Source organism: Panthera tigris, chromosome F2 (genome assembly GCF_018350195.1).
Source record: "Panthera tigris isolate Pti1 chromosome F2, P.tigris_Pti1_mat1.1, whole genome shotgun sequence".
In the NCBI taxonomy this organism is placed as follows: domain Eukaryota; kingdom Metazoa; phylum Chordata; class Mammalia; order Carnivora; family Felidae; genus Panthera; species Panthera tigris.
Window position 1 is genome coordinate 20,950,822 of NC_056676.1, and position 26,501 is coordinate 20,977,322.

Consider the following 26,501-nt stretch of genomic DNA (forward strand, 5'->3'; position numbering starts at 1 on the left):
TGGAAGAGTTCATCCTGAACTCTACAGCATGAGTGAAGATAGCTTGGTAAAGAGGAGAGGGATAAGTGGGACACTTAGAGGAAAACCTGCATGAAAGCCAGGGGGCAGAATGAATACAACCCATCTGGCTGGGATGGGAGAAGGGTTGTAGATGAGGTTGATGAGACAAGTGGAAGCCACAAATGCAAGACCTTCTAATTTTAATTTTGAAAATACTATTCCTGCCACATGGGGAAGAATGGATTAAAGAAGGACAAAAACAGTTCCAGAGAAGCCAGTTAGGCTTTCTAGAAGCGTAAGCAAGAGTCATACTGGCGCAGTCTGGGCGACAGAAGTGGACATGGAGAGATCCTCCAAATGGCATGGAAGTGTGTGCAGGAAGCTGAGAAGTGGCAGGAAGGGTGCTAAGCATTTGCACTGATCAAATATGGGGATGGTTCTGTTTACCAAGATATGGATGACTGGAAGAGGACCAGGTTTGGTGGAAAGCACAGGAGTTCAGCTTGTGAAACACTGAGTTTCAAGTGGCTGTGTCATCCAAGTAGAGATTTAAGAAAAGGAGCTGGATATCCTAGTCTGAAGATCAAGTTTGTATTTTACCTAAACTGGAGCTATAGCGTTGGGAGCTATTAATGGATAGATAATACGTGAAGCCAAGGAAGTAGACAAGATCCCCTAGATGGAGAATATAGCATAAGAACAGAAGAGAAACTCCGATTATATCCTGAGGAACTCACACACTTAAAGATCTGGTAAAGAGGCTGATTCTATAAAGAAGATTGAGAAATAATAGCTAGAGAGGTAAGAGGAAACCAGGAGACTGTGGTGTTAGTAAATCGAGGGAATGGTCAATAGTGTCAAAAGGTACTGAAGTCCAAATAAGATAGGAATGGAGAAATGCCGTTAGGTTTGGTGATATAAGCACCACCTGTGATCTTAGAACTGTTTTGTGCAGAACAAGTGGATACCAATATCTGATCTCTTATTTGTACCAAATTAATATTCATCTCTTGCCACCTGACTTCTACTTTATAGAGTAACATCATCTGCACGTTATTCTAGCTCCACTGTATGAATTGGTCATATATATGTCATATATGAGTGATTCCACTGGCCATTTCACCCCATGAGTTGACGTGAGTGGTAACATAAGCAGTATAAAGTGGGAGACTGTGAAAGTTTCCCTGAGTCACTTCCAGGTTCTCTATGTCCCTTTTACCACAAGCACTCTGCTACAGTGAAAGTGATTCCAGTGTTTAAAGATACAGTATGTATTTTTCATACAACATGGCCCCTAAATGCAAGCCAACTTCGTCATCTGGTTTTCAAACAGGACCAGCCATCTGCTTCATTGCCGGAAGAAAAGCAGGCTGCACTGAACTCATTGTTAGATAGTACACGACCTCCAACTCAGTGCCTCCTAAGAGACTTCTCAGGGTAATTCTGACTATATTCCATTTTATCATGGTACTGACGTGGGAACTAGTTTAAGATGACACGCTGAAGAGAGAAGAAATGCCTAGGGACTTCCTGGGGTGAGGGAGTCCCAGCCAAGACAGACTCTATCCTAGCTCTGAGGTATGTTTTCTGCTGAATTTTCTATCCTTCTAGTTCTGGAGGCAGCCCAAAGCAAAGCTTTTGTACCTACTTGATCCTACCTTGTTACTCTGAACTTAAGTTTTGTTTTCCTGACTTTAGCATTTCCGATTCCTTAAGTTTTGTTTTCCTGACTTTAATACTTCCACTTCCTTTCATCCTGCTCCATCTAACATTGAGCAAATACAGCAGACACCTCAAACGAAGACTCCAATTATTCTTACTAAACTGTTTTTGGAAATCACATCTTGAAATATACGATTAAATTCTAGGTTCAAGGAGAACTGTTATCTTATTTTTATTTTGTATTACATAGGATATATACTAAAGACGAAGCCTACAAAAACTGTTCAATGCACATTTGTGCAGTACACCTCCCCACTTCTGCAGAATTACACTAAAACAATGCAGCTGAATAAGAGAAAAATCTTAGAAATACAGATAGGTTATTCCACCAACAAAATAACTTAAATGAGGCCACACAATAGTAACAAAATCCAAAATCTGTTAGTGGGCTCCTCTTTCCCAAGAGCTGGGGGGGGGGGGGGGGGGCGGGGAGCTCTAGACTTGAGCAATTTGCAAGCAAGAAAATCCTGCCCTCTGCTGCTGAATTAAGAAAAAGGTCTCAGCACAAGAAATCTACTTTCGTGAAGGGCAAGTTATACTCTGAGCAAAACACTAGGTCAAAGGCAGAAGGTGAGCAAAGTAAACGCTTTTCTGGATTACTAACTCTAGGCGATCCTAATTTCTCAACATCTTAAATACAATCACTCTGACATTGAATGCAAAGTAAGTGGGGTTTCAAAAACAGGAAGGTTCCCCCTCCCCCATTATTTCTCCCCCATCGGCTATTTGTCAGTTAGAGGGGCTACCACCCGGTACTACAGTGATTCAGGGGATGGCTGGAATCGGGGCGTCTGACGGTGGTCCTGAGTGGGGCAGCCTGGCCCGGGCAGGTCACCGAGCTCCAGGGTGCCGGCTCACAGCCTCTCCGTCTCCGGCGAGCAGTTGTCGCAACCCCAGTTCTGTGTGTCCCGCAGGCCCGGGTGTTTGTCGGAGAGGAAGAGGGACGTTTACCTGCTGCCGATCCCTACCAAGTAGGTGTTGGTGCCCTGCAGGGTCATGGGTCCCGGGTTACAGCCCAGAACGCGCACCACCCTGCTGGACAGCCGCTCGATGCGCTGCAGGACAGTCGACATCTCGGTTTCCGCCACCCGCCGACGCGCGGAGACCAGAGCGCGGAACTGGTGACTGGGCTCGGGGCGGGGCCGGCAGTCAGCTGACGCCGCGCTCGCCAGACGGGAGGAGAGCTCAGCCGTGCTGGGGGCGGGGCCAGAGGTCAAAGGACGCCTCCCGGGCTGCGCGGGCACCGGCGGGAGGGCGGGCGAGCGAAGGCGCGTGGCTCGAGGCGTCTTGAGGCCGGGTTGGGTTCCGGCTCGTCGGGCGCTGTCGCCTGTCACAGAGCCTGGTGCCTTCACAGGGATTTGTGTCCAGACAGGCGAGTTCATCTCAGTGGTCGAGAGACGTTTTAACCCAGGAGGTCTCGTAGTGGAGCAAAGGGCAGGCAGGTGTGGGGTTGGTTACAAAACACTGGCACCTCGTTGTTTTTAGGCCATGGCGGTGTGTGTGTGTGTGTGAGGGAGAAGGAGCTTGTGAATCTTTCATAATAGCGGCAGCTAATATTTACTTAGTCCTTACTGCTATGCTGAGTGCTTTCTCTAGACACTATTTAACCCTCACAACATTAAGACGTAGGCGCTATTTTTATGGCCGCTTTATAAATGAAAAACGGAGATTTGGAGACTTGCCCAGGTGACAGCTATGAACCCCCGCTCAGCGTCTGCTGCTTTGCCCCCATCTGGTCACGTTCAAGGAGCTTGTCCCTCCCTCCGCGGGCCGTGTTCCTGCCCAGACACCTCGGTCGGCCTTGAGGAGTTGTGTGCCTAAGACCTAAGGGAGTTATTTTCTCTATAAGGAGTCCATTTCTAAGCGGTTCAGCACTAACTATCCCAGTATTAACCACTGCTACCTATTAAAAAAAAAAAAAAATCTAGTTACACGTTACCTAAAAGGAAATGCACAGATCCTATGATCAGTTTCATTGAGTTTCGGCAATCGTATGTAAGCCCTACCTCAAAAGCGATCTAGATCATCTCCACTGTCCCAGCCCACTTCTTTTTCAAAACAAATGAGAAATTGACAGTAGATGCTTGTGGTTCTAAAATTTAGGAAACACAGTTTAACTTTTTTTTTTTGTTTGTTTTTGTTTTGCGGGTATTTCTGAAGAAAAGACTGCTATTAATTTGTACAATATTTATTTTGCAAATCATTAGTTTACTATTCCAGATTTCTTGAAAGACACACCTGTATCATGTATAACATTTTCTTTGCCTTGTGTCTCAAAGATGTACTTTTAATGGAAAAGTGTTTCAAAAACCTTTGCTGAAATAATCGCGTAAATTATCCCCTTTGTAATAGGAAGGCTGGCAATATGCCCTTTAAAAAAAATGTTTGGAAGAATCAAAAATTCCCCACATCAGGCATTTTCAACTTCCCAATTTTATTTATTTGTAGCCATCGCTTAATGGGTATTCAGTCAGGAAGCTACTTCCATTTTCCTTTTTTAAAATCCCTGAGATGGAAAGTCAGCCAACCTTTGAGAAAATGGTGGAACAATAATTTCTGGGACTTGTAGGCAGCTCCATTCTTCTATCCCTCGACTTTTTGTTTTAAGTTAGAATTTCCTTTGTGGGTTCCATCTCAAGTTCTTTTAATCCGTTGCCAAGCTCTTCATTTGGCAGAGAATGGACCCAACAAATAATATAAAAGTTGAGTGACTTGATTTGAGACATTAGACACCAGCAGAAGAGGAGGAACAGAGATTGGGTAGTGAACTTGGTTTGGACAACTGAAATTAGGATGATTATGGGATATTCTGGTAAAGAAATATATAGACAGTTGGTTATATGTGTTGAGCTCAGAAGAGTTCTAAGCTGCTGATACAAAATTGTCTTTGTGGATATGTTTAGAAATGTGACTTGAAGTTAAAGCCCTTCAAGAAATAAGATGAAAGATTTTATATTCTGTTCAGTTAATTTATTTACAATCATTTATCATCTGACTGCAATGTGCAACGTATTGTTGTAGACATATGGGGGGGTGTTAAAAATGTTAGTTGGCTTTCTAGAGGTTTATAACTAGGAAGGAGACATACATTATCTTATTTTAAAGCATGTGTGGGTAAATCCTAGCGAAGTATAGTTGAAGTGGTGGGATTGCAAGGGGGAAGGGGAGAATCAAATTAACTGGGAAGATCTGGGAAAGCTTAAAGGTGGTAGGGCTTTGAACTGATTCTTAAAGGACTGATAGAACTTGATCAGGTAGGTGGAGGTAGGAAGGGTATTCTAAACAGTAAATAATGTTGAGAAAAGGCTTGGAAATAGAAGAACTGTAGTATTTATTTGGGGAAGAGAAACCAATAATCATATGTTCTTGGGGCATAGGGTTTGAGAAGGTATATAGTTTGAAAAAGGTAGGTGGTACTAAGTTAAAAATACTTCGTAAATTTCTTTATCAGAGTGCTTCAAATTGAACAATCTCTCTCCTTCCTTTTCATACACTTGTCATCTACTTGGATATGCTGGGAAGCAAATTGTATTTTCTTGAAACTTAAATTTTGAATACAGTAAAACCTTGTAACCTAGTTAACTTATAAAAGGGGCCATGTGATTCCTTCTCCCAATGTGATAGTTATGAAAGGGTGTACTGTTAGTTCCAGTGACATAAACTCTGTTATCACTAGATGAGGAAATCCCATAATATGACTAACAGATGATTTCAGTTTCATTTTAGTATTCGATCTTAAAGGTTTACATACCCTTTAATGACACTTATTTTCAGTGAAGAAGAAATAAAAGATGCCAAGGATGAAGATTTTCCAGAAGGGACTTTGAGTTAAAGACAGCTTTTTATACTTGGCAAGTAAGTCTGTATTTTATATGTATTGAATTTGGTTAACAAACGAAAGTTTGCTAGTTTTTATTTCTTCAGATGTCTGGATTATTGCAAAGAGATCTCACACAGCGGGCAAAGGTTATTTATTTTGGCTGGCAGCCAGTTAGCCACATAGCTGGGTTGATCTTTGACTGAAATTGGATTGAAACTGTCCTATTAAGTCAGCAAGTATCACAAATTCTCTATGAAGTCAAATTTTGTAGGTGGTATTATTTGTCCTAAGGTGATAAATGGAACAGTGATTATACTGTAGGGATAGATAGGAACCATCCTTTATATAATTTATACAACTATGTGGTCATTGAAGGAGCTGGAGAGCCTCTTTATGAGAGCTGCTATGTTTATTTCCTTGCTATGTAGTTTTCTTTCCAGTTGGCATTATGTTCTGCCTGACTAAGTTAGGAATATAGAAGTTGCCATGTCAGATCAGTCTATTGAGTCTGATGTTTTGCCAATAACTTAGAAATTATTTCTGCCATTTTGTAAAATTTGTTTCAGAATTGCAAGTGATTTCCATATCCAGGCCAGGTAAAGGAAACTATCTTTGTGGGGATAGTGATTAAGAAATGTACCCATGGAGTGCTTAGGTCTGTAACGTTAAGGAAATTATCTACATTAAAGTCAGTTTACTCATTAGAGATAACTCACAAGCCTCAGAATTCTGGCCAGTAATACCCTTCTCGTAGAGATTTGTGAGTATTAAATAAAATGTGTCTAAAAATACTTCACACATAGTAAACCCTCAGCAGTGGTAGCTATTGTTATTATTATCTGTTCTTCCATTATATATGTGATATTCTTTTCCCTAGGTAGTGAAGCTTAACAAATTTCTTTTTTAAAATTAAAAATAGGACTACCCTATGACCCAACAATTGCACTACTAGGTATTTACCCAAAACGGATACAAAAATACTGATTGGAAGGGGCACATGCACCCCGATGTTCACAGCAGCATTATCAACAATAGCCAAATTATGGAAAGAGCCCAAAGATCTATTGACTGATGAATGGATAAAGAAGATGTGTATATCTATACAATGGAACATTACTCAGCCATCGAAAAGAATGAAATCTTGCCATTTGCAGTGATGTGGTTGGAGCTAGAGTGTATTATGTCTAGCAAAATAAGTCAGAGAAAGACAAATACCATATGATTTCACTCATATGTGGAATTTAAGAAACAAAACAGATGCACATAGGGGCAGGGAGAAAAAAAAGAGGGAGGCAAACCATTAGAGACTCTTAATGATAGAGAACAAACTAAGAGTTGCTGGAGGGGAGGTGGGCGGGGGATGGGCCAAATGAGTAATCAGTATTAAGGAGGGCACTTGTGATGAGCACTGGGTGTTACATGTAAGTGATGAATCACTAAATTCTCCTGAAACTGATATTATATACTATATATTAACTAGAATTTAAATAAACACTTACAAAAATACTATATTTTTTAGAATGATATTAGAACAGGGTTTGGATGCACATTGAACACATCCAGTATGACCATGGTAAGGAATTTGCCAATTTTTGGTGGAGCTTTTGTTTCTGGAGGATATATTTGAAATCTAGTACATTAGATTTTCAAACTAGCTGTTCTTTTCACCTGGAAAACTTTTCTACATGATATAGACATAACTAATTTCATTACTCATTTGCCTACCTCCTCAATCAGGCCTGTCCTGACTATTCTAGTTAAAATTGCAACTCATAATGGGGGGCACCCGGTGGCTTAGTCAGTTGGGGGACCGACTTCAGCTCAGGTCATGATCTCATGGTCTGTGGGTTTGAGCCCCTCATCGGGCTCTGTGCTGACAGCTCAGAACCTGGCACCTGCTTCAGATTCTGTGTCTCCCTCTCTCTTCTCTTCTCCCCCACCTTGTGTTCTATCAAAAATAAGTAAATATTAAAAAAATTTAAAAAAATAAAATTTCAACTCATGATGAGACTATCTCTACTCTCAACTCCTAGAGTTGTATTTTTTTCCATAATACTTATCACCTTCCAGTATAATATTTCATTCACTTACTGTTTTTATTGTTAATTGATTGTTTTCCTCTGCTAGGATGTAAGTTCCACAAGGGCAGGAATTTTTGTCTCTTTTGTCATTTGATATATCCCAAAAGCCTAAAATAGCACATGGTAGGTTCTAAGTAAGTATTTAATTCAATTGAACAGAACCTTCTGATTAAATCTCACCCTCCTAACCTCCATGCTTATGTTGGGCATGATGTCTTTCATTTTAAAATAAGAAGCATACTGCAGGGAAATTCATGGCCTGCTAGATAGGGAAAACTCAGATTTTAAAATTATTTTTTTCTATCCTGTTGGCCACAGCATTCTTGACAGGAAAAGTAGTAATAGCGAGCTTTTTTTTTTTTTTTCTGTAAGAAGAGTGAAATACCTTTTCATATAATTTTGAAGACTTTTAAACAAAATACTTATACGTGGTAAAATAATGAGAACACTGTAAGTATTGGGTTGTGTGTGTTTTTAGTAACATTGCCCCCTCCTGGTTTTTAAAGTAATAAATGTTCTTTATAGAGCATATCAGGTGTTAGTCTATTCAGGCTGCCATAACAGAATACCACAGACTATGTGGCTTAAACAACAGAAATTAATTGTTTATAGTTCTGGAGTCCAGAAGTCCAATATCATGCTGCCAGCAGGGTTGGTTTCTTGTGAGTCCTCTTTTTGTTGGTTGCAGATGACTGCCTTCTTGCTGTGTCCTCATGTGAGTGTATGGGAGGAGGGTGTGTGGGGGAGATAGGTCTGTGTTGTCACTTCATTGAAAAAAAATTTAACGTTTTATTTTATTTTTTGAGAGACAGAGACAGAGTGCGAGCAGGGGGAGGGGCAGAGAGACAGGAAGACACAGAATCTGAAGCAGGCTCCAGGCTGTGTCAGCACATGGGGCTTGAACCCATGAATGCGAGATCATGATCTGGGCTAAAGTCGGATGTTCAACCAACTGAGCCACGCAGGCACCTCTGTCACTTTGTTTTATAAGGGCATCAGTCCTATTGGATTAGGGCTCGGTCCTTATTATTCCTTTTAAACTTAATTACCTCCTGAGAGGCCTGTCTCTAAATACAGTCACACTGGTGGTTAGTACTTCAACATAAGAACATGCCACAGTATTTATTTTTACTTAACATTCTTGAAAGTGAAGTCAAAGATGGCAAACTCAGATGCTTATAGAGATCAGGGAGGCAGGCAAGGTAATGATGGTAACTTAACATTTATTGAGCTCTAACTGTATGCCAAGTGCTAGAGGTTTATGTGTATTATACATATTACCTTTCTTAGTTTTCACAACAACCCTGTGAGGTATATGCCATTATTATTTCCATATTTCAGGTGAAAGAAAATAAGGCATAGGCAGGTAAAAGAACATGTTTAAGGACACACAGCTAGTAGGTAGCTGTATTAGCATTGAGACCCAGCTGCTGAAATGACTGAAGTTAGGTGGCTTGCTACTGTGGTGAACTTGAGAGAGCATGCCCCCATTAGTAGGAGGCATCCACTACTAATGAAGGAATATTAGCCTATTGTAGCAGTTCTTTCAGTTTTTTGATAGCCGTGAAAAATCTGGATTTTTATATGAAATATTGGCAATTACTTAGGAAAATTTAAAAAAAAACCCTGTTGACTCAAACTTTTTTTCTTTTTCCTTTTTTTTGTAGCTTCGAAACATTTTATTATAAAAAGCTGGCACTCTTAAACATAAACTAATAAGAACTTAAAATTCATTGCCCATGCAGCACCTGGGTGGCTTAGTTTGTTGAGTGTCTGACTCTTGATTTTGGCTCAGGTCATGATCCCAGGATCAAGCCCCGCATCAGGCTCCATGCTGAACGTGGAGCCTGCTTGGGATTCTCTCTCTCTATCTCTCTGCCCCTCTCCCCAACTCTCTCTCTCTCTCTCTCTCTCTCTGTCTCTCTAAAATTAAAAAAAAATCATTGCATATTTACTTCATTTTTTAGCTTGACCTTGTAGTAAATCTTTAGCTTCATTGATTTTGGCTGCTGTAAGGAGATCCTCTCTTGTCTAGGTGATTTAAAATCGTAATTCGTTGATGAGCATCTCTTATTTTTCCTTTATTGGCAGTAGAGCTTATGCCTACTACTTATTTTTTATTTTTATTTTATTATTATTATTTTTTTTTTTTTAGCTTACTCCTGCTATTAGTGCTGCTTCTCATTTTGTCATTTCGGGTTCAAACCCACCTCTGTAATAGCGACCACTGAAGGCAGATTTTGGTAGACTTTGAAAAGCTTGTTTTGCTTTAGGCTCCGTATGGTTTATGGCTTACAAAATTATAACAGCCTGCAAATCCTGCAGCAGTAATGGTAAATCCATTTGCTACCACTGTACTGGCTCTGGCTCTGGGTCTGGTTTAAGTCCCCTGCTTCTACCCAGCCTAGAGGCTGCAGCCACCAATTCCATGCCTTTACCAGAGAGCACCACTGGCTGGTACAAAGGGCCCAGACACACACACCCCACGAAATGTGGGAGCATCTTTCAAGTCAGACAGATTTTGTCTGTGGATTGCATTCAGCCCACATTTATAAAATAGGGGTCATAATAGTAGTACCTATCTCCTAAATTTGATGTAAGAATTAATCTTACATCAAATTTAATCTTACATCTAAATCTTGTATAAGATTTAGTTTAATGCCTGACACATAGGGCTAAGTAAATGTTAGCTAACATTAGTAGCATAAACATTTTTTCCAGTCATTCAAATTCTTTAAAAGTATAATTTACTATTATTTTTATTTTAAGAGATTATATAAGTAATACATGAGTACATGTCTCTTGTAAAAAACTCCAACAATATAAAAGAGTAATTAATTACAGGATTGAAATTGCATTTACTTTCTATTCCCAACTTCCTTACTTTCTCCATATATAATTGACAACCATAAATGCTATATTTTTCCTTCTGGCACTTGCTTTTTTTTTGCTTAACATATCTTGGAGATCTTCTGAAGTCAATTTATACAGAGCTGCTTCATTCTTTTTAAAAGTTGCATAGTATATTCTTTGCTATGGAGGTAAATTAACTTATTGAACTAGGTCTCTTGTCATCTAAATAGTTTTCAACTTTTTGCTGTTCTAAAAACAGGTTTTGCAAAGAGCACATATCTTTGTACACATTTGTGACTATTTCCCTAGGCTTGATTCTTAGGTAGAATTGCTGAATCGAAACCATATAAAGTTAACTATAGGGAACAAACTGATTGTTACCAGAGGGGAGGTGGGTGGGGGGATGGGTGAAATAGATGATGGGGGATTAAGAAGTGAATTGGTGGTGATGAGCACTGGGTGATGTACAGAATAGTTGAATCACTATATTGTACACCTGAAACTAATATAACACTGTGTGTTAACTAATGAATTAAAATAAAATTTAAGAACCAGATTAAAAATTTTCACAGCTGTTGCACCTTTGTTAAATATTTTTTGGTAGTTGTGTAATGTTGCATTTTGTGAATCTACCGTTATTTACCAGTTCCTTATGTTGCCACATTTAGATCATTTCTAGTTTTTTGCCACTTTAGATAGACAAGTGATAAATATTTTTGTTAGTAGGTTATGGTTTTTAAAAGGTAAGTAGTCTGACAGGAAGTTGTCAACTAATAAGTTTATTTCTGAGGCTTTACTTTACCAAAGCTATTATAAGAACTGTATGTAGTGGTGATATGTTGTTTTTAGAAAAAGTACATGTTTGATAAAGTCATGGACTAATATTGTACTCAAGATTTTTAGAATCTTTTATGTATCTTTCATTTTAGGTGTTGTCATCTATAATGAAGATCATTGAGAAAACTGAATGAAGACTTTTAACATTGGATCTGGATAGGAGGTTTAGAAAAGAAAATTAAAATTAGTCACTTTAGTTTTAGTGTTCCAATCTCATAATATTTATTCTTTCTTCTGAATAAATTCAGGGAACAGAAACTAAAATTCATTGCTATCCTAATGGACACAAATATTTGTTCTTTGTGTGTGTGTGTGAGAGAGAAAAAACTAGCTAACCAAGAGCTATAGTGATTCATAATGAAATACACTAAATTGAATTTTATGATGTCAGTTCTTGGCATTGTAATCTATATAACTGATTTAATTGTGGACATCTGGGTGTCTGTCAGGTTTTTCCATGAAGGACAATATGTTTTTGGTATTTTAACAGTAAGCTTTATGTTCTTTGGAACACTTGTGGTTCAGTGTTTTAGTTATTCTTGGTTCAAGGCTGATTTAAAAAAAGCAGGCCAAGAAAGTCAGCATTGTTTTCTTCTACTTCATTGCTTGCAAGGAGGAGTTTTTACAAGGTGAGCATACACTTTTGATCATTAACACTATTTTTCCTTCATCCAAATAAAAACTATGTTTCTGTGTTTGGGTAGTGAAATGTACAAAGATCCCCTATTTGCATGTAGCACAAAGGTTACTTGCTCCTTAGTATCAGTGCTTATATGAGTCATTGCTGTACTGTTAGAATTTTCCAGATTCATTAATAGAATGTTTTAATTTACCTAATTAAGTTATTTTTTCTGATATGTATTCACTTAATATAGGAGGGAAATGACTCTTTTCTGTGCCTTGTGAATCTTTTATCTTCTATTTTATATTCCAAGCCTGATAATCTAAATATAGATTATCAGTTGCAACTCTGATAGAGCACTTAATTTTTCAAGTTACTTATGCCACTGATTTAACTAAATGAAATTTTTACTGCAATAATGCAGTAGCCATGTGCAGAACTAAAAACAACCTTAAGAATCATCTTGTTCAAAACCTTATTTTATAGTTAAAGAAACTAGTATCCAAATAGTCCTGAGAATTCTGTGATTTTCCGTATGTCTAATTTCATCTGACATTTTCATTATTATATTAAGGAATTTAATTATGTTAAAAGCAATATATATATTCTAGGTAAAGAGAAAAATTAAAGACAAATATTAAGATGATAGGATTAATTGTTTTGTTACAGTTAGATTTTGAATTTGGGCTATTTTAATAACCATCTATCTTGAGAGATATTTTAGTGGCTCTAGAAATCTAGTGAGTAGTTATTTTGTCTCTGCATATTATATTTTCTTGGGTTTCCATTGTTGCTATTCAGAAATTAAATGCCAGTCTTTTCTAAAGTTTTGCCACATTTCCTTCTGGGATTCCAAGAAAATATAAATTAGACCTCACACTATCTAACGTGAGTGTTACATGTTAGATGTTTTCAATTTTTATTTTCTGACTCTCTGTGGTACATTCTGTGAATTTTTTTCATAACTCTTTAAAAAATTTCACTAGTACTTTCTTTTGCTGTGGGCAAAATGTTATTACATCCAACCACTGAGTTTCAAATTTTGACTATTATAATTTTTATATGTGGAAACTCTATTTGGTTCTTTTCAAGTCTGCTATGTCACTTTTTATAATTTCCTTAGTTGTTTCATTTATAATTGCAATGTCTGACGCCTTTTCAGGTTTGTTCCAACTGGTTCTGCTTCTGCTATCGAGTACTCATATTGCCTTGTTTTCCTGTGTACCTGGTGTCAATGATCATGTTCTGGTCATTGCTCTTGAAAAAATTATTTGTGGGGCCTTCACCAAGCCCTCTGTAGAGGCTTTGAGTTTATTCTTAGGAGATGCCTAAAAGGTCTACATTTAAATTCTTAGCTTGAGGTTCCTTGGTCTTACTTAGGTAATGCATAACTGGTATACGACTCTGTTCCAGGAAAGTCTGTGTCAACAATAAATATACTGATCAGTTTTTAAACAAATCAGCTTATTAAGGTATAATTTTACATATGATAAGATGCACATATACATATATAAAAGGCATCTTAAGAGTTTTGAGTCATTTAGTCTTCTAGTCCATGAACAAGGTTTTTCTGTCCATTTATTTAGACTTTTGAAAATTTCCTTAAACAAAGTTTTGTGGTTTTTTCACGTATAGGTCTTTTTTTAAAGTTTATTTATTTACTTTGAGAGAGAGAGAGAGAAAGAGAGAGAAAGAGCATGTGCAAGAGGTGGGGGAGCAGAGAGAGAGGGAGGGAGAGAATCTCAAGCAGATTCTGCACTGTCGGTGCAGAGCCCTATGTAGGGCTTGATCTCATGAACCACGAGATCATGACCTGAGTAGAAATCAAGAGTCTAACACTCAACGGTTTGAGCCACCATGGGGCCTTAATGTATAGGTCTTATATATGTTTTGTTATAGTTATCCCTAAGTGTTTCATTTTTTTGGATGCTATTATAAGTGCTATTTATTTTTAATTTTAATTTCTAATTCTTTATTGCTGATATATGAAAGTATAGTTTTTATTTTTTAAATGGATTTTAAAAAACTGAAGTATAGTTTATATATTAGTTTCAGATGTACAACACAGTAATTCAACTATTACATATGTTACAAAATGCTCACCAGGATAAGTGTGGTTACCATCTGTCACCACACAAAGTTATTATATTATTGACTACATATCCTATGCTGTACTTTTTATCCTCATTTATTTTATAACTGGAGGTTTGTACCTCTTACTCCCCTTCACCTATTTTGCTTATCCTCTCATTCCCTGCTTCTGGTAACTGCCAGTCTGTATTTATGAGTTTGTTTCTGTTTGTCTTGTTTTGATTTTTAGATTCCACAGATAAGTGAAATCATATGATATTTGTCTTTCTCTGACTTATTTCACTCAGCATAATGCCTTCAAGGTCCATCCATGTTGTTGCAGAATGAGCAAGAGCTCATTCTTTTATGGCTGAGTAATACTCCATTGTGGGAGTGCCTGGGTGGTTCAGTCGGTTAACTGCCAGACTCCTGATTTTGCCTTAGGTCATGACTCACGGTTCGTGAGATCGAGCCCTGTGTTGGGCTCTGCACTGAAAATGGAGCCTGCTTGGTATTCTCTCTCTCCCTCTCTGCCCCTTCCCCACTTCTGCACACGTGCACATGCACTCTCTCTCAAAATAAATAAACATTAAAAAAATACTCTGTTGTGAATATACTACATCATCCTTATCCATTCATCTATTGATAGATACTTTGGTTGCTTCCGTATCTTGGTTATTGTAAATTATGCTGAAGTACACATAGGAGTGCATATATCTTTTTGAATTACTATTTGTGGGGGGGTAAATGTGGAAGTGAAATTATTGGATTGTATAGGATTTCTATTTTTAATTTTTTGAGGAAACTATGTTGTTTTCCATAGTGGATGTACCAATGTATATTCCCACCAATAATGCATGAGGGTTTGCTTTTCTCTACCTCCTTGCCAACACTTATTTTATGTCTTTTTGATACTAGCCATTCTGATTGGTGTGAGGTGATATCTCATTGTGGGTTTCGATTTGATTTCCCTGATAATTGGTGATGTCGAGCATGTTTTCATGTGTCTGTATGTCTTTTTTGGAAAAAAATATCTCTTCAGGTTGTCTGCCGATTTTTTAATCAGATCATTGTGGGTTTTTGGTGTTGAGTTGTATGAGTTCTTTACATATTTTGAATATTAACCCCTTGTCAGATATATCATTTGCAAATATGATAGGTTACCTTTTTTTTTTGTTGATGGTTTCCTTTGTTTTGTAAAATCTTTTTAGTTTGATGCAGTCCCAGTAGTTTATTTTTGCTTTTGTTTCCCTTGCCTGTGGAGACAGATCCAGAAAAATGTGGCTAAGGCTGATGTCAAGAGTTTACTGCTTGTGTTTTCTTTTAAAAGTTTTATGGTTTTAGGTATTACATTTGGGTCTTTAAACCATTTTGAGTTTATTGTTGTGTTAAAAAGTGGTCCGGTTTCATTCTTTTGCTTGTAGCTGTACAGTTTTCACAGCACCATTTATTAAGGAGACTGTCTTTTTCCCATTGTATATTCTTGCTTAGTTTTTGTGGATTAATTGACATACAAGCATGGGTTTATTGCTGGACATTATTCTATTCGTCGATTTATGTGTCTTTTTTTTTTTGGTGCCAATACCATGCTGTATTTTTAAAAAATGTTTATTTTTGAGAGAGAAAGCATGAGCGGGATAAAGGCAGAGAGAGAGGGGGGCAGAGGATCTGAAAACGGGCTCTGTGCTGACAACAGAGAGCCTGACGTGGGGCTTAAACTCATGAACTATGAGATCATGACCTGAGCTGAACTCAGAGGCTTACCCGACAGAGCCACCCGGGTGCCCCAATACCATACTATTTTGATTACTATAGTTTTGCAGTATAGTTTGAGATCTGGGATTATGACGCCTCCAGCTTTGTTCTTTCTTAAGATTGCTTTGGTTTTTCAGGATCTTTTGTGTTTCCATACAATTTTAGGATTATTCGTTTTAGTTTTGTGAAAAGTACTGTTGGTATTTTGATAGGGTATTTTGTGTTGGATCTTTAGATTACTAGAGTAATATGAACATTTTAACAATATTTGTTTTTCCAATCCACAAGCATGGTATATTTTCTCACTTGTTGTGTTTTCTTCAGTGTCTTACAGTTTTTAGTGTACAGGTTAAATTCACTTCCTTGGCTAAATTTATTCCTAGGTATTTTATTCTTTTTTAATTTTTTTAATGTTTATTCATTTTTGAGAGACAGAGAGAGACAGAGCATGAGCAGGGAAGGGGCAGAGAGAGGGAGACACAGAATCCAAAGCAGGCTCCAGGCTCTGAGCTGTCAGTACAGAGCCCAACGTGGGGCTTGAACTCACAAACTGCGAGATCATGACCTGAGCTGAAGTCGGATGCACAACCGACTGAGCCACCCAGGCACCCCCACTAGGTATTTTATTCTTTTTGATGCATTTGTAAATGGGATTTTTCTTTCTTTCTGCCAGTTAGTTGTTTGTGTGTAGAAACACAACACATTTCTGTATGTTGATTTTGTATCCTGCAACTTTACTGAATTCATTTATTAATTCGAATAGTTTTTTGGTGGAGTCTTTAGGGTTTTTATATATAGTATCATGTCATCTACAAATAGTGACAGTTTAACTTTTTTCTTACCAATCTGGGTGCCTTTTATTTCCTTTTTTGCTGTGGTTAGGACTTCTAGTAATAGGTTGAATAAAAGTAATGAGAGTGGACATCTTGTCTTGTTCCTAATCTTAGATGAAAGCTCACAGGTTTTCACCAATGAGTATGATATTGGCTTTGGGTTTGTCATACATGGTTTTTATTATGTTGAGGTATGTTCCCTCCAAGCCCAATTTGTTAGAGTTTTTATCATGAATGGATGTTGTGCTTTGTCGGATGTTTTTCTGCATCTCTTGAGAGGATCATGATTTTTATCCTTCATTCTTGTTTTTTATAATGATCTTCTATCCTATGACTTTGATAGGGTCACTTATTAGTTCTAATAGCTTTTTTTGGTAGACATTTACTAGTTACAGTAACTCTTTTGTAGACTCCTTAGGAATTTTTTTTAGGAATTTTTTACATAGGGAAGCATGCCGTTTCGAAAGAAACCATATTGTCTTGATTACCGTAGCTTTATAATACTCCTTTATGTCATATGCTTTTCACTCCTTTACAGTAGACTTTATTTTTTTAGAGCAGTTTTACGTTCAAAGAAAAATTGAGTAGAAAGTAAAGTTCTCATATATCCCCTAATCCCCCATCAACAGCTTTCTATACTAGCAACAGTCCTTACCAGAATGTTACATTTGTTACAATTGATGAACTTCTATTAACACATTATCATCACCCAAAGTCCATAGTTTACACTGGAGTTTATTCTTGGTGTTGTACATTCTGTGGGTTTTGACAAATGTATAATGACACGTATCCACCATATAGTATCATATGTAATAGTTTCACTGCCCTAAAAATCCTCTGGGCTCTGTCATCCCTACTGCCTCCCTAACCCCTGGCAACTACTGATCTATTTACTGTCTTCCAGTTCTTTCCCAGAACATTATACAGTTAGAATCATGAAGTATGTAGCCTTTCAGATTGGCTTCCTTCCCTTAGCAATAGGCATTTAACATTCTTTTGTATCTCTTCATTTCTTTTAGCACTAAATGATATTCCTTTGTCTGAATGTATCACAGATTATTTATCCATTTACCCAAGGAAGTATATCTTAGTTTCCAAGTTTTGGGAATTATGAATAAAGTTACTTTGAGTATTCATGTATAGGCTTTGTGTGGACATAAATCTTCACTGATTTGATACATACCAAGGAACTGGTATGTATTGCTGGATCATATGGTAAGAGTAAGTTTTTTTTTTTTTTTTAAACAGAGTATGTGTGTGTGTGTATGTGTGTTTAAAGTTTATTTATTTTGAGAGAGAAAAAAAAATGAGTGGGGGAGGGGCAGAGAGAGGAAGAGACAAAATCCTATGCAGGTTCCATGTCATCAGTGCAGAGCCTGACATGGGGCTTAAACTCAAAAACTGTGAGATCATGACCTTAGCTGAGATCAAGAGTCAGACGCTCAACTGACTGAGCCACCCAGGTGCTCTAAGTATGTTTAATTTGGTAAGAAAATGCCAGACTATTTCCCAAAGTGGCTGTACCATTTTCTGTTCCCACCAGCAGTGATTGAAAGTTTGTATTGCTCCACATTCTTGCCAGTATTTGATATCAGTATTCTGGATTTTGGCCGTTCTAATAGGTGGGTGGCGGTACCTCATTTTAACTTGCATTTACCTAATAACATATGATATGGAGCATGTTTTCATATGCTTGCTTGCTATCTATGTATCTTCTCAGGTGAGGTATCTATTCAGGTTTTTGCCCATTTTTTTAATCAGGTCATTTTTTTATTGTTGAGATTTAAGAGTTCTTTATATATTTTGAATAACAGTTGTTTATCATATGTCTTTTACAATTATTTTCTCCCAATCTTTAGCATGTCTTCTCATTCTCTTGACATATCTTTACTTTCAATTTGTATGTGTCTTTATGTCAAAACTGGGTTTCTTCTAGACAACATATAGTTGGGTCTTGAAGTCATATATTCATTATGTTTTTTTTTCAAAATTGTTTTGTCTATATTTAGGGCCTTTGTATTTCTACATAAATTTGAATCAGTTTTCCAGCTATTATAATTGGCATTGTCTTTAAAATGTCATTTTTCAATTATTTGTTTCCACTGAGTAGAAATACAACTGATCTTTTTTTTAACTTAATCTCCCGAGAACTTGCTGAACTCACATAGTCAATTTTTTGTTTGTTTGGTTTCTTGGTATTTTCTGTGTTAATCATCATGTCATTTACAAATAGGAGTAGTTTGATTTCCTTTTTAAAAATGCTTATTCCTTTTATTTATCTTTTGTATTGCATCATTCTCTGTCTAGGTCTTCCAGTAAAATATTGAATAGAAGTGATGACAGTGACATTCTTGGTTTGTTTCTGATCTCAGGGATAAAGTGTTGAATGTTTTGCCGTTAAGTTTGGTGTTAGCTGTAAGGTTTTCATAGCTGCCCTTTATCAGATTAAAGAGATTTCATTCTCTTTTAATAATCTTGAGAGATTTATTTTTGTGGATTGATGTTTAATTTTGTCAAATATTTTTTTGTACCTGTTGAGATCATATGGTTTTTCATTAATTCATTTTTCATTGATTGATTTAAGGCTATTAAACCAACTTTGCATTCCTGGGACAGACCCTGATCGATCTTGTTTTTTTTAATACATTGCTGAATTTCATTTGCAAATATTTCATCAAGCATTTTTGTGTCCATGCTCATAAGGGATATTTGTTTTACAACAAATTGTTTTACAATTTTCTTTTCCTTTTTTGGTGGGGGGTGGGGGAGGGAGAGTGTGCACAAGTGTGCAAGTGGGGCAGAGGGAGGAGGGTGAGAGAGAATCTGATTCAGGACTTGATCTTACAACTGTGAGATTATGACCTGAGCCAAAAATCAAGAGTCAGATACTTAAGTGACTGAGCCCCCCAGGCGCCCTACAATTTTCCTTTAATGTCATTGGTGGGTTTTATTTTTTGTTATTTAGTTAAAAAAATGTTTATTTACTTAGAGAGAGGGAGGGAGGGAAGGAGGATGGGAGGGGCAGAGAGAGGGGGAGAGAGAGAATTCTAAGCAGGTTCCACACTGTCAGTGCAGAGCTGGACTCAGGGCTGGATCTCCTGACCTAAGCCAAAATCAGGAGATGTTTAACTGAGCCAATCAGGACCCCTCACTGGCAGGTTGTAGATAGTTTTATGCTAGCCTCATAACCCAAGTTGGAAAGTGTTCCTTCTTTGTTTATTTTCTGAAGGAGTTAGTATAAGACTGGTGCTATTTCTTCCATAAATGTTAGAAAAAATGTATTGGATGGAGTTAATGTATGTAGATTTTTTAGAACAATTAGATTTATTCAGATTTTCTGTTTGATCGTTTGTCAGTGTTAGTAAGTTGTGTTTTTCAGGAAATTTTTCTATTTCATCAGAGTTGTTCAGTTTATTGGTGTAAACTTGCTCCTAATATTCCCTTATTGTAGTTTTGCTCTCTATAGGCTCTTTAGTGCTGTCACCTTTTCTATTCCTGATATTGGCATTTTGTGTTCTTTACCTCTCCCCACCCCACAGCAGTCTTATTTGAAGTTTATCAGTGTCTAATGTCTTTTTAAAGAACCAGATTTTGACTTTGTTTTTTCTATGTTTGTCTCTTACTTATTTTATTGATTTTTGCTTTTATCTTTATTGTTGTCTTCTTTCTATGTGTTTAGGGCTTTTTTCCCCCTCTTTTTGTAGTTCATTTCTGTGAAAACCTATATCATTACTATTAACCCTTTCTTTTTTCTAATAAAAGTATTTAAGCTATAAAGATTTTCCAAACCTTTGAATTAGCTGTTTTCCAGACATTTTGATAGTTTGTGCTTTTATTATCAATCAGTTCAAAAACTGTTTGCTTTCCATGTGGCTTCATCTTTTACCCAAATGTTAGGCTGTATTTAAAGAATTTTTCAGGTATTCAGGTGTTCTGTAGATATTTTAATATTGATTTCTAATTAATTCCATTATTATCAGCTAACATACTTTTGACATTTCAATCTTTTGAAATTTATTTTGGTTTGTTTTACTGTCCTACATATGGTCCATCGTTATGATTTCATGTGTACTTGAAACGTATGCGTTCTGTTGTTGTTAGTTGTAGTATTCTATAAATGAAATTTAGTAAATGTAGTTGATAATATCACATAGAAATTCTACATTCTTAATGATTTCTTGCTTTGTCATTAGGTGTGTTGGGAGAACTGGGTAGCCATTTGGGGGAAAAAAGCATATGTGAATTATAATTAGACTGGACCTTCATATAAAAGTCAGGCTTAGCTCATAACCTAGGATGGCACATGGTCTTGAAAAGGGTTTAGCTTGTTCAGTGATAAAGGTGAACTCTTTAGAAGTAGCTTGATAGAAACATACAGGTGGGTATTGGGAGAATTTTAAAATGTTGCAGTTTATGTCTTCAGCCTCCCAGTCTTTTATGTGAGGAAAATATGTGTTCTAATTCCTGCTAGACAGAAGAACATATGAAAGGATAAATTGGAAGACTTTTGTTTCCAGGGTAGCACTACTCCCTACCCCTCCAAATCCAAACCACAAGGATAAGAAAAGAGGTGTTTTTGTCTGTATGCCATGTAAAGACCACAGATTGTAGAAATATACCAGACTAGAAGAGGAAACAATAGCAAGTATATGCGGCATTAGAACAGTAAAGTTTTGATTAACTTTAGAGTAGGGATAATTTAAGATTGCATGTTATGGATTATATTCTAGGTAAGTTATCAAACACCAGGATAGATTCCAATTGAGTAAATAGTTAATGTAAAAAAGCAAAAAAAAAAAAGTGCTATAAGAAAACATGGGAGAATTTCTTTATAGCCTTGGAGTCAGAACTTTCTAACCATAACTCACCCATAAGCCATAAAATTATAGGTTTGACCTATAAAAATGCATGTCAATAAGCAAAAACAAAAATTCCCCAAGTCAGCAAAAACAAAAGCAAAGCAAAAAGAAAAGGCAACATTAACAGGGAAGAAAAATATTTGCAGCTTATAACAGACAAAGGGCTAGTCTTCTAATATTAAAAAAAATTTTTTTTTTAACGTTTATTCATTTTTGAGAGACAGAGACAGAACATGAGTGGGAAAGAGGCAGAGAGAGGGAGACACAGAATCTGAAGCAGGCTCCAGGCTGTGAGATGTCAGCACAGAGCCCAATGCAGGGCTCAAACTCACACACTGTGAGATCATGATCTGAGCCGAAGTCAGTCGCTCAACCAACTGAGCCACCCAGGCGTCCTAGTCTTCTAATATTTAAAGAGCTTGTGAAGTGAAAAGTAAAAGAAAAATATAATAGAAATAGAATAAGAAAATGGGAATTTTCTTTTTTTTATTCATTTTTTTCATTTTTAAAAATTATATCCAAGTTAGCATATAGTGCAATAATGATTTCAGGAGTACATTCCTTGATGCCCCTTACCCATTTAGCCCATAACCCCTCCAGCAACCCTCTGTTCTCTATATTTAAGAGTCTCTTATGTTTTGTCCCCCTCCTGTTTTTATATTATTTTTCCTTCCCTTCCCTTACGTTCATCTATTTTGTCTCTTAAAGTCCTCATGTGAACGAAGTCATATGGTATTTGTCTTTCTCTAATTGCACATAGTTGTAAATGGCAAGATTTCATTCTTTTTGATTGCTGAGTAATACTCCACTATATGTATGTGTGTGTGTGTATGTGTGTGTGTGTATATATATATATATATATATATATGTATATATATATATATATATATATGCCACATCTTCTTTATCCATTCATTCGTCAGTGGACATTTGGGCTCTTTCCTTACTTTGGCTATTGTCAATAGCACCGTTATAAACATTGGGATGCATGTGCCTCTTTGAAACAGCACGCCTGTATCCCTTGGATAAATACCTAGTAGTGCAATTGCTGGGTTGTAGGGTAGTTCTATTTTTAGTTTTTTGAGGGACTTCCATATTGTTTTCTAGAGTGGCTAGATCAGTTTGCATTCCTACCAGCAGTGCAAAAGAGATCTTCATTTGCCACATCCTCGCCAACATCTGTTGTTACCTGAGTTGTTAATGTTAGCCATTCTGACAGGTGTGAGGTGGTATCTCATTGTAGTTTTAATTTGTATTTCCTTGATGATGAATGATGTTGAGTATTTTTCATGTGTTGGTTGGCCATCTGGATGTCTTCTTTGGAGAAGTGTCTATTCATGTCTTTTGCCCATTTCTTCACTGGATCTTTTTTTTTTTTTTTTTTTTTTTTGAGTGTTGAGTTTGAGAAGTTCTTTATAGATTTTGGATACTAACCCTTTATCTGATATGTTGTTTGCCAGTATCCTTTCCCATTCCGTCAGTTGCCTTTTAGTTTTGCTGCTTGTTTCCTTCACTGTGCAGAAGCTTTTTATTTTGATGAGGTCCCAGTAGTTCATTTTTGCTTTTGTTTCCCTTGCCTCTGGAGACGTGTTGAGTAAGAAGTTGCTGTGGCCGAGGTCAAAGAGGTTTTTGCCTGCTTTCTCCTTGAGGATTTTGATGGCTTCCTGTCTTACATTTAGGTCTTTCATCCATTTGAGTTTATTTTTGTGTATGTTTATTTTTTTGTTTTATTTTATGTGTAAGAAAGTGGTCCAGGTTCATTTTTCTGCATGTCGCTGTCCAGTTTTCCCAGCACCACTTGCTGAAGAGACTGTCTTTATTCCATTGGATATTCTTTCCTGCTTTGTCAAAGATTAGTTGGCCATACGTTTGTGGGTCCATTTCTGGGTTCTCTGTTCTGTTCCATTGATCTGAGTGTCTGTTTTTGTGCCAGTACCATACTATCTTGATGATTACAGCTTTGTGATAAGCTTGATGTATGGAATTATGATGCCTCCAGCTTTGATTTTCTTTTTCAGGATTGCTTTGGCTATTCAAGGTCTTTTGTGTTTCCATACAAATTTCAGGATTGTTCTAGCTCTGTGAAGAATGTGAAGAATGCTGGTGTTATTTTGATAGGGATTGCATTGAATATGTAGATTGCTTTGGGTAGTTTTGACATTTTAATGACGTTTGTTCTTCCTATCCAGGCATGGAATCTTTTTCCATTTTTTTGTGTCCTCTTCAGTTTCTTTCATAAGCTTTCTATAGTTTTCAATTTATAGGTTTTTCACCTTTTTGGTTAGGTTTATTCCTTGGTATTTTATGGTTTTTGGTACAATTGTAAATGGGATCAATTCCTTGATTTCCCTTTCTGCTGCTTCATTATTGGTGTATAGAAATGCAATCGATTTCTGTGCATTGATTTTATATCCTGCAAGTTTGCTGAATTCATGCATCAGTTCTAACATTTTTTTGGTGGAATCTTTTGGGTTTTCCACATAGAGTTTCATGTTGTCTGCAAAGAGTGAAAGTTTGACTTCCTCCTTGTCATTTTTGATAACTTTTATTCCTTTGTGTTGTCTGATTGCTGAGGCTAGGACTTCCAATACTATGTTGAATAAGTGGCAAGAGTTGACATTCCTGTTATGTTTCTGACCTTAAGGGGAAGGCTCTCAGTTTTTCCCCATTGAAGATATTAGCAGTGGGTTTTTCATATATGACTTTCATGATCTTGAGGTATGATAATTTTATCCCTACTTTCTTGAGGGTTTTTATTAGGAAAGGATGCTGTATTTTGTCAAGTGCTTTGTCTGCATCTATTGAGAGGATCATGTGGTACATGTCCTTTATTTTATTGATGTGATGTATCATATTGATTGTTTTGTGGGTATTGAATCAGCCCTGCGTCCCAGCTGTAAATCCCACTTGATCATGGTGAATAATTCTTTTAATACGTTGTAGGATCTGGTTGGCTAGTATCTTGTTGGGAATTTTTGCATCCATGTTCATCAGGGAAATTGGTCTGTAGTTCTCCTTTTCAGTGGGGGTCTTTGTCTGGTTTTGGGACTAAGTTAATTCTGGCCTCGTAGGATGAGTTTGGAAGTTTTCCTTCCATTATTATCCTTCCATTATTATATTCCTTCCATTATTTTTTGGAAGAGCTTCAAAAGAATAGGAGTTAAGTCTTGTTTAAATGTTTGGTAGAATTCCCGTGGAAAGCCATCCAGCCCTGGACTCTTGCTTTTTGGGAGATTTTGATGACTAATTCAGTTTCTTTACTGGTTATTGGTCTGTTCAAATTCTCTATTTCTTCCTGTTTCAGTTTTGGTAATATATATGTTTCTAGGAATTTGTCCATTTCCTCCAGATTGCTAAATTTATTGGCATATAATTACTCTTAATGTTCTCTTATTGTGTTTCTGCAGTGTTGGTTGTGATCTCTCCTCTTTCATTTTTTATTTTATTTATTCAGGTCATTTCCCTTTTTTTTTTTTTTGATCAAACCGGCTAGGGGTTTATCAATTTTGTTAGTTCTTTCAAAGAACCAGCTCCTGGTTTCATTAATCTGTTCTACTGATTTTTTGGTTTCACTAGCATCAATTTCTGCTCTAATCTTTAGTATTTCCTGTCTTCTGTTGGTTTTGGGGTTTACTTGCTGTTCTTTTTCCAGCTCTTTAAGGTGTAAGGTTAGGTTGTATGTGTGAGATCATTCTTCCTTCTTTAGGAGGGCCTGGATTGCTATACACTTCCCTCTTATAACTGCCTTTGCTGTGTCCCAGAGGTTTTGGGCTGTGGTGTTATCATATTCATTGGCTTCCATGTACTTTTAATTTCTTCTTTAACGTCTTACCCCATTCATTCTTTAGTAGGATGTTCTTTAGTCTCCAAGTATTTGTTATCTTTCCAGATTTTTTCTTGTGGTTGATTTTGTGTTTCATAGCATTGTGGTCTGAAAATATGCACAGTATGATCTTGATCTTTTTGTACTTTTGAGGGCTGATTTGTGTCCTAGCATATGATCTGTTCTGGAGAATGTTCCATGTGCACTGGAGAAGACTATGTATTCTGCTGCTTTAGGATGAAATGTTCTGTATATATCTGTTAAATCCATCCAGTCCAGTCATTCAAAGCCATTGTTTCCTTATTGATTTTCTGTTTAGATGATCTGTCCATTACTTTGAGTAGGGTGTTGAATTTCCCTACTATTATAGTATTATTAATGAGTTTCTGTATGTTTGTGATTAATTGATTTATATATTTGGGAACTTTCATGTTTGGAGCATAAATGTTTACAGTTGTTAGATCCTCTTGATAGACCCCTTAATTATGATATAATGCCCTTTTTCATCTCTTGTTACAATATTTATTTAAAAATCTAGGTTGTCTGATATAAATGTTGCTACTCCAGCTTTCTTTTGGCAACCATTAGCATGATAGATGGTTCTCCATCCCCTTACATTCAATCTGCATGTTTGTTTAGGTTTAAAATGGGTCTCTTATAAACAGCATATAGATGGATCTTGTTTTCTTATACATTCTGTTATCCTGTGTCTTTTGATTGGAGCATTTAGTCCATTGACATTTACAGTGAGTACTGAAAGATATGAATTTATTGCCATTATGTTGCCTGTATAAAATGGGAATTTCCAATACAAAAATGGGAAAAGAATAAGATACTTCATAAAAAAAGGAAATGCAGGTGGCTCTTAAATTATGTGAAAGATGCTGTGCCTTGTTCATAATTAAAAAAATGCCAACTAAAAGTTCACTGAGATGTTTGTCACTTACCAGATTGGCAAAAATCCAAGTGATAATATACTCTCTTGGAAAGGCATGGGAAAACAGGTACTCTTATATTTCATTGATGGGAGGATGGATTGGTACAATCCCTGTGAAGGCAATTTGATTATATTTCAAATGTATATATATACCTTTGGGCCAGACGTTCCTCTTCTGGGAATTTATCATACTTGCATACATGTAAAATGACACATATGAACACAATTTTCAGTCATAGCTTTTTTTTTTTTTTTTTGTAAAAGGCGAATAATAGAAACAGTTTCAATA

General features: G+C 36.7%; 2 protein-coding genes and 1 pseudogene across 3 annotated transcripts in view; 1 reads left to right on the top strand and 2 right to left on the bottom strand.

Annotated features, from left to right (window-relative positions):
- The window catches only part of LACTB2 (lactamase beta 2), a 32,228-nt gene extending 29,355 nt beyond the window's left edge, over nt 1-2,873 (bottom strand). Inside the window, exon 1 of the mRNA XM_007084787.3 lies at nt 2,674-2,873. Coding sequence (XP_007084849.2) covers nt 2,674-2,795 — 122 coding nt within the window. The 5' untranslated portion in view covers nt 2,796-2,873. The remainder of the gene's footprint in view (nt 1-2,673) is intronic.
- Nucleotides 2,874-2,907: 34 nt separating this feature from the next.
- XKR9 (XK related 9) overlaps nt 2,908-26,501 on the top strand; it is a 40,334-nt gene continuing 16,740 nt past the window's right edge. Inside the window, exons 1-3 of one of the 2 annotated variants that reach the window (XM_042973657.1) lie at nt 2,908-3,164; nt 5,497-5,577; nt 11,406-11,942. In XM_042973657.1, the coding sequence (XP_042829591.1) occupies nt 11,671-11,942 (272 nt within the window). In that variant the 5' untranslated portion in view covers nt 2,908-3,164; nt 5,497-5,577; nt 11,406-11,670. The remainder of the gene's footprint in view (nt 3,165-5,496; nt 5,578-11,405; nt 11,943-26,501) is intronic. The other variant, XM_042973658.1, reaches the window with a different exon arrangement.
- Nucleotides 9,580-10,125, bottom strand: LOC102959783 (annotated as a pseudogene).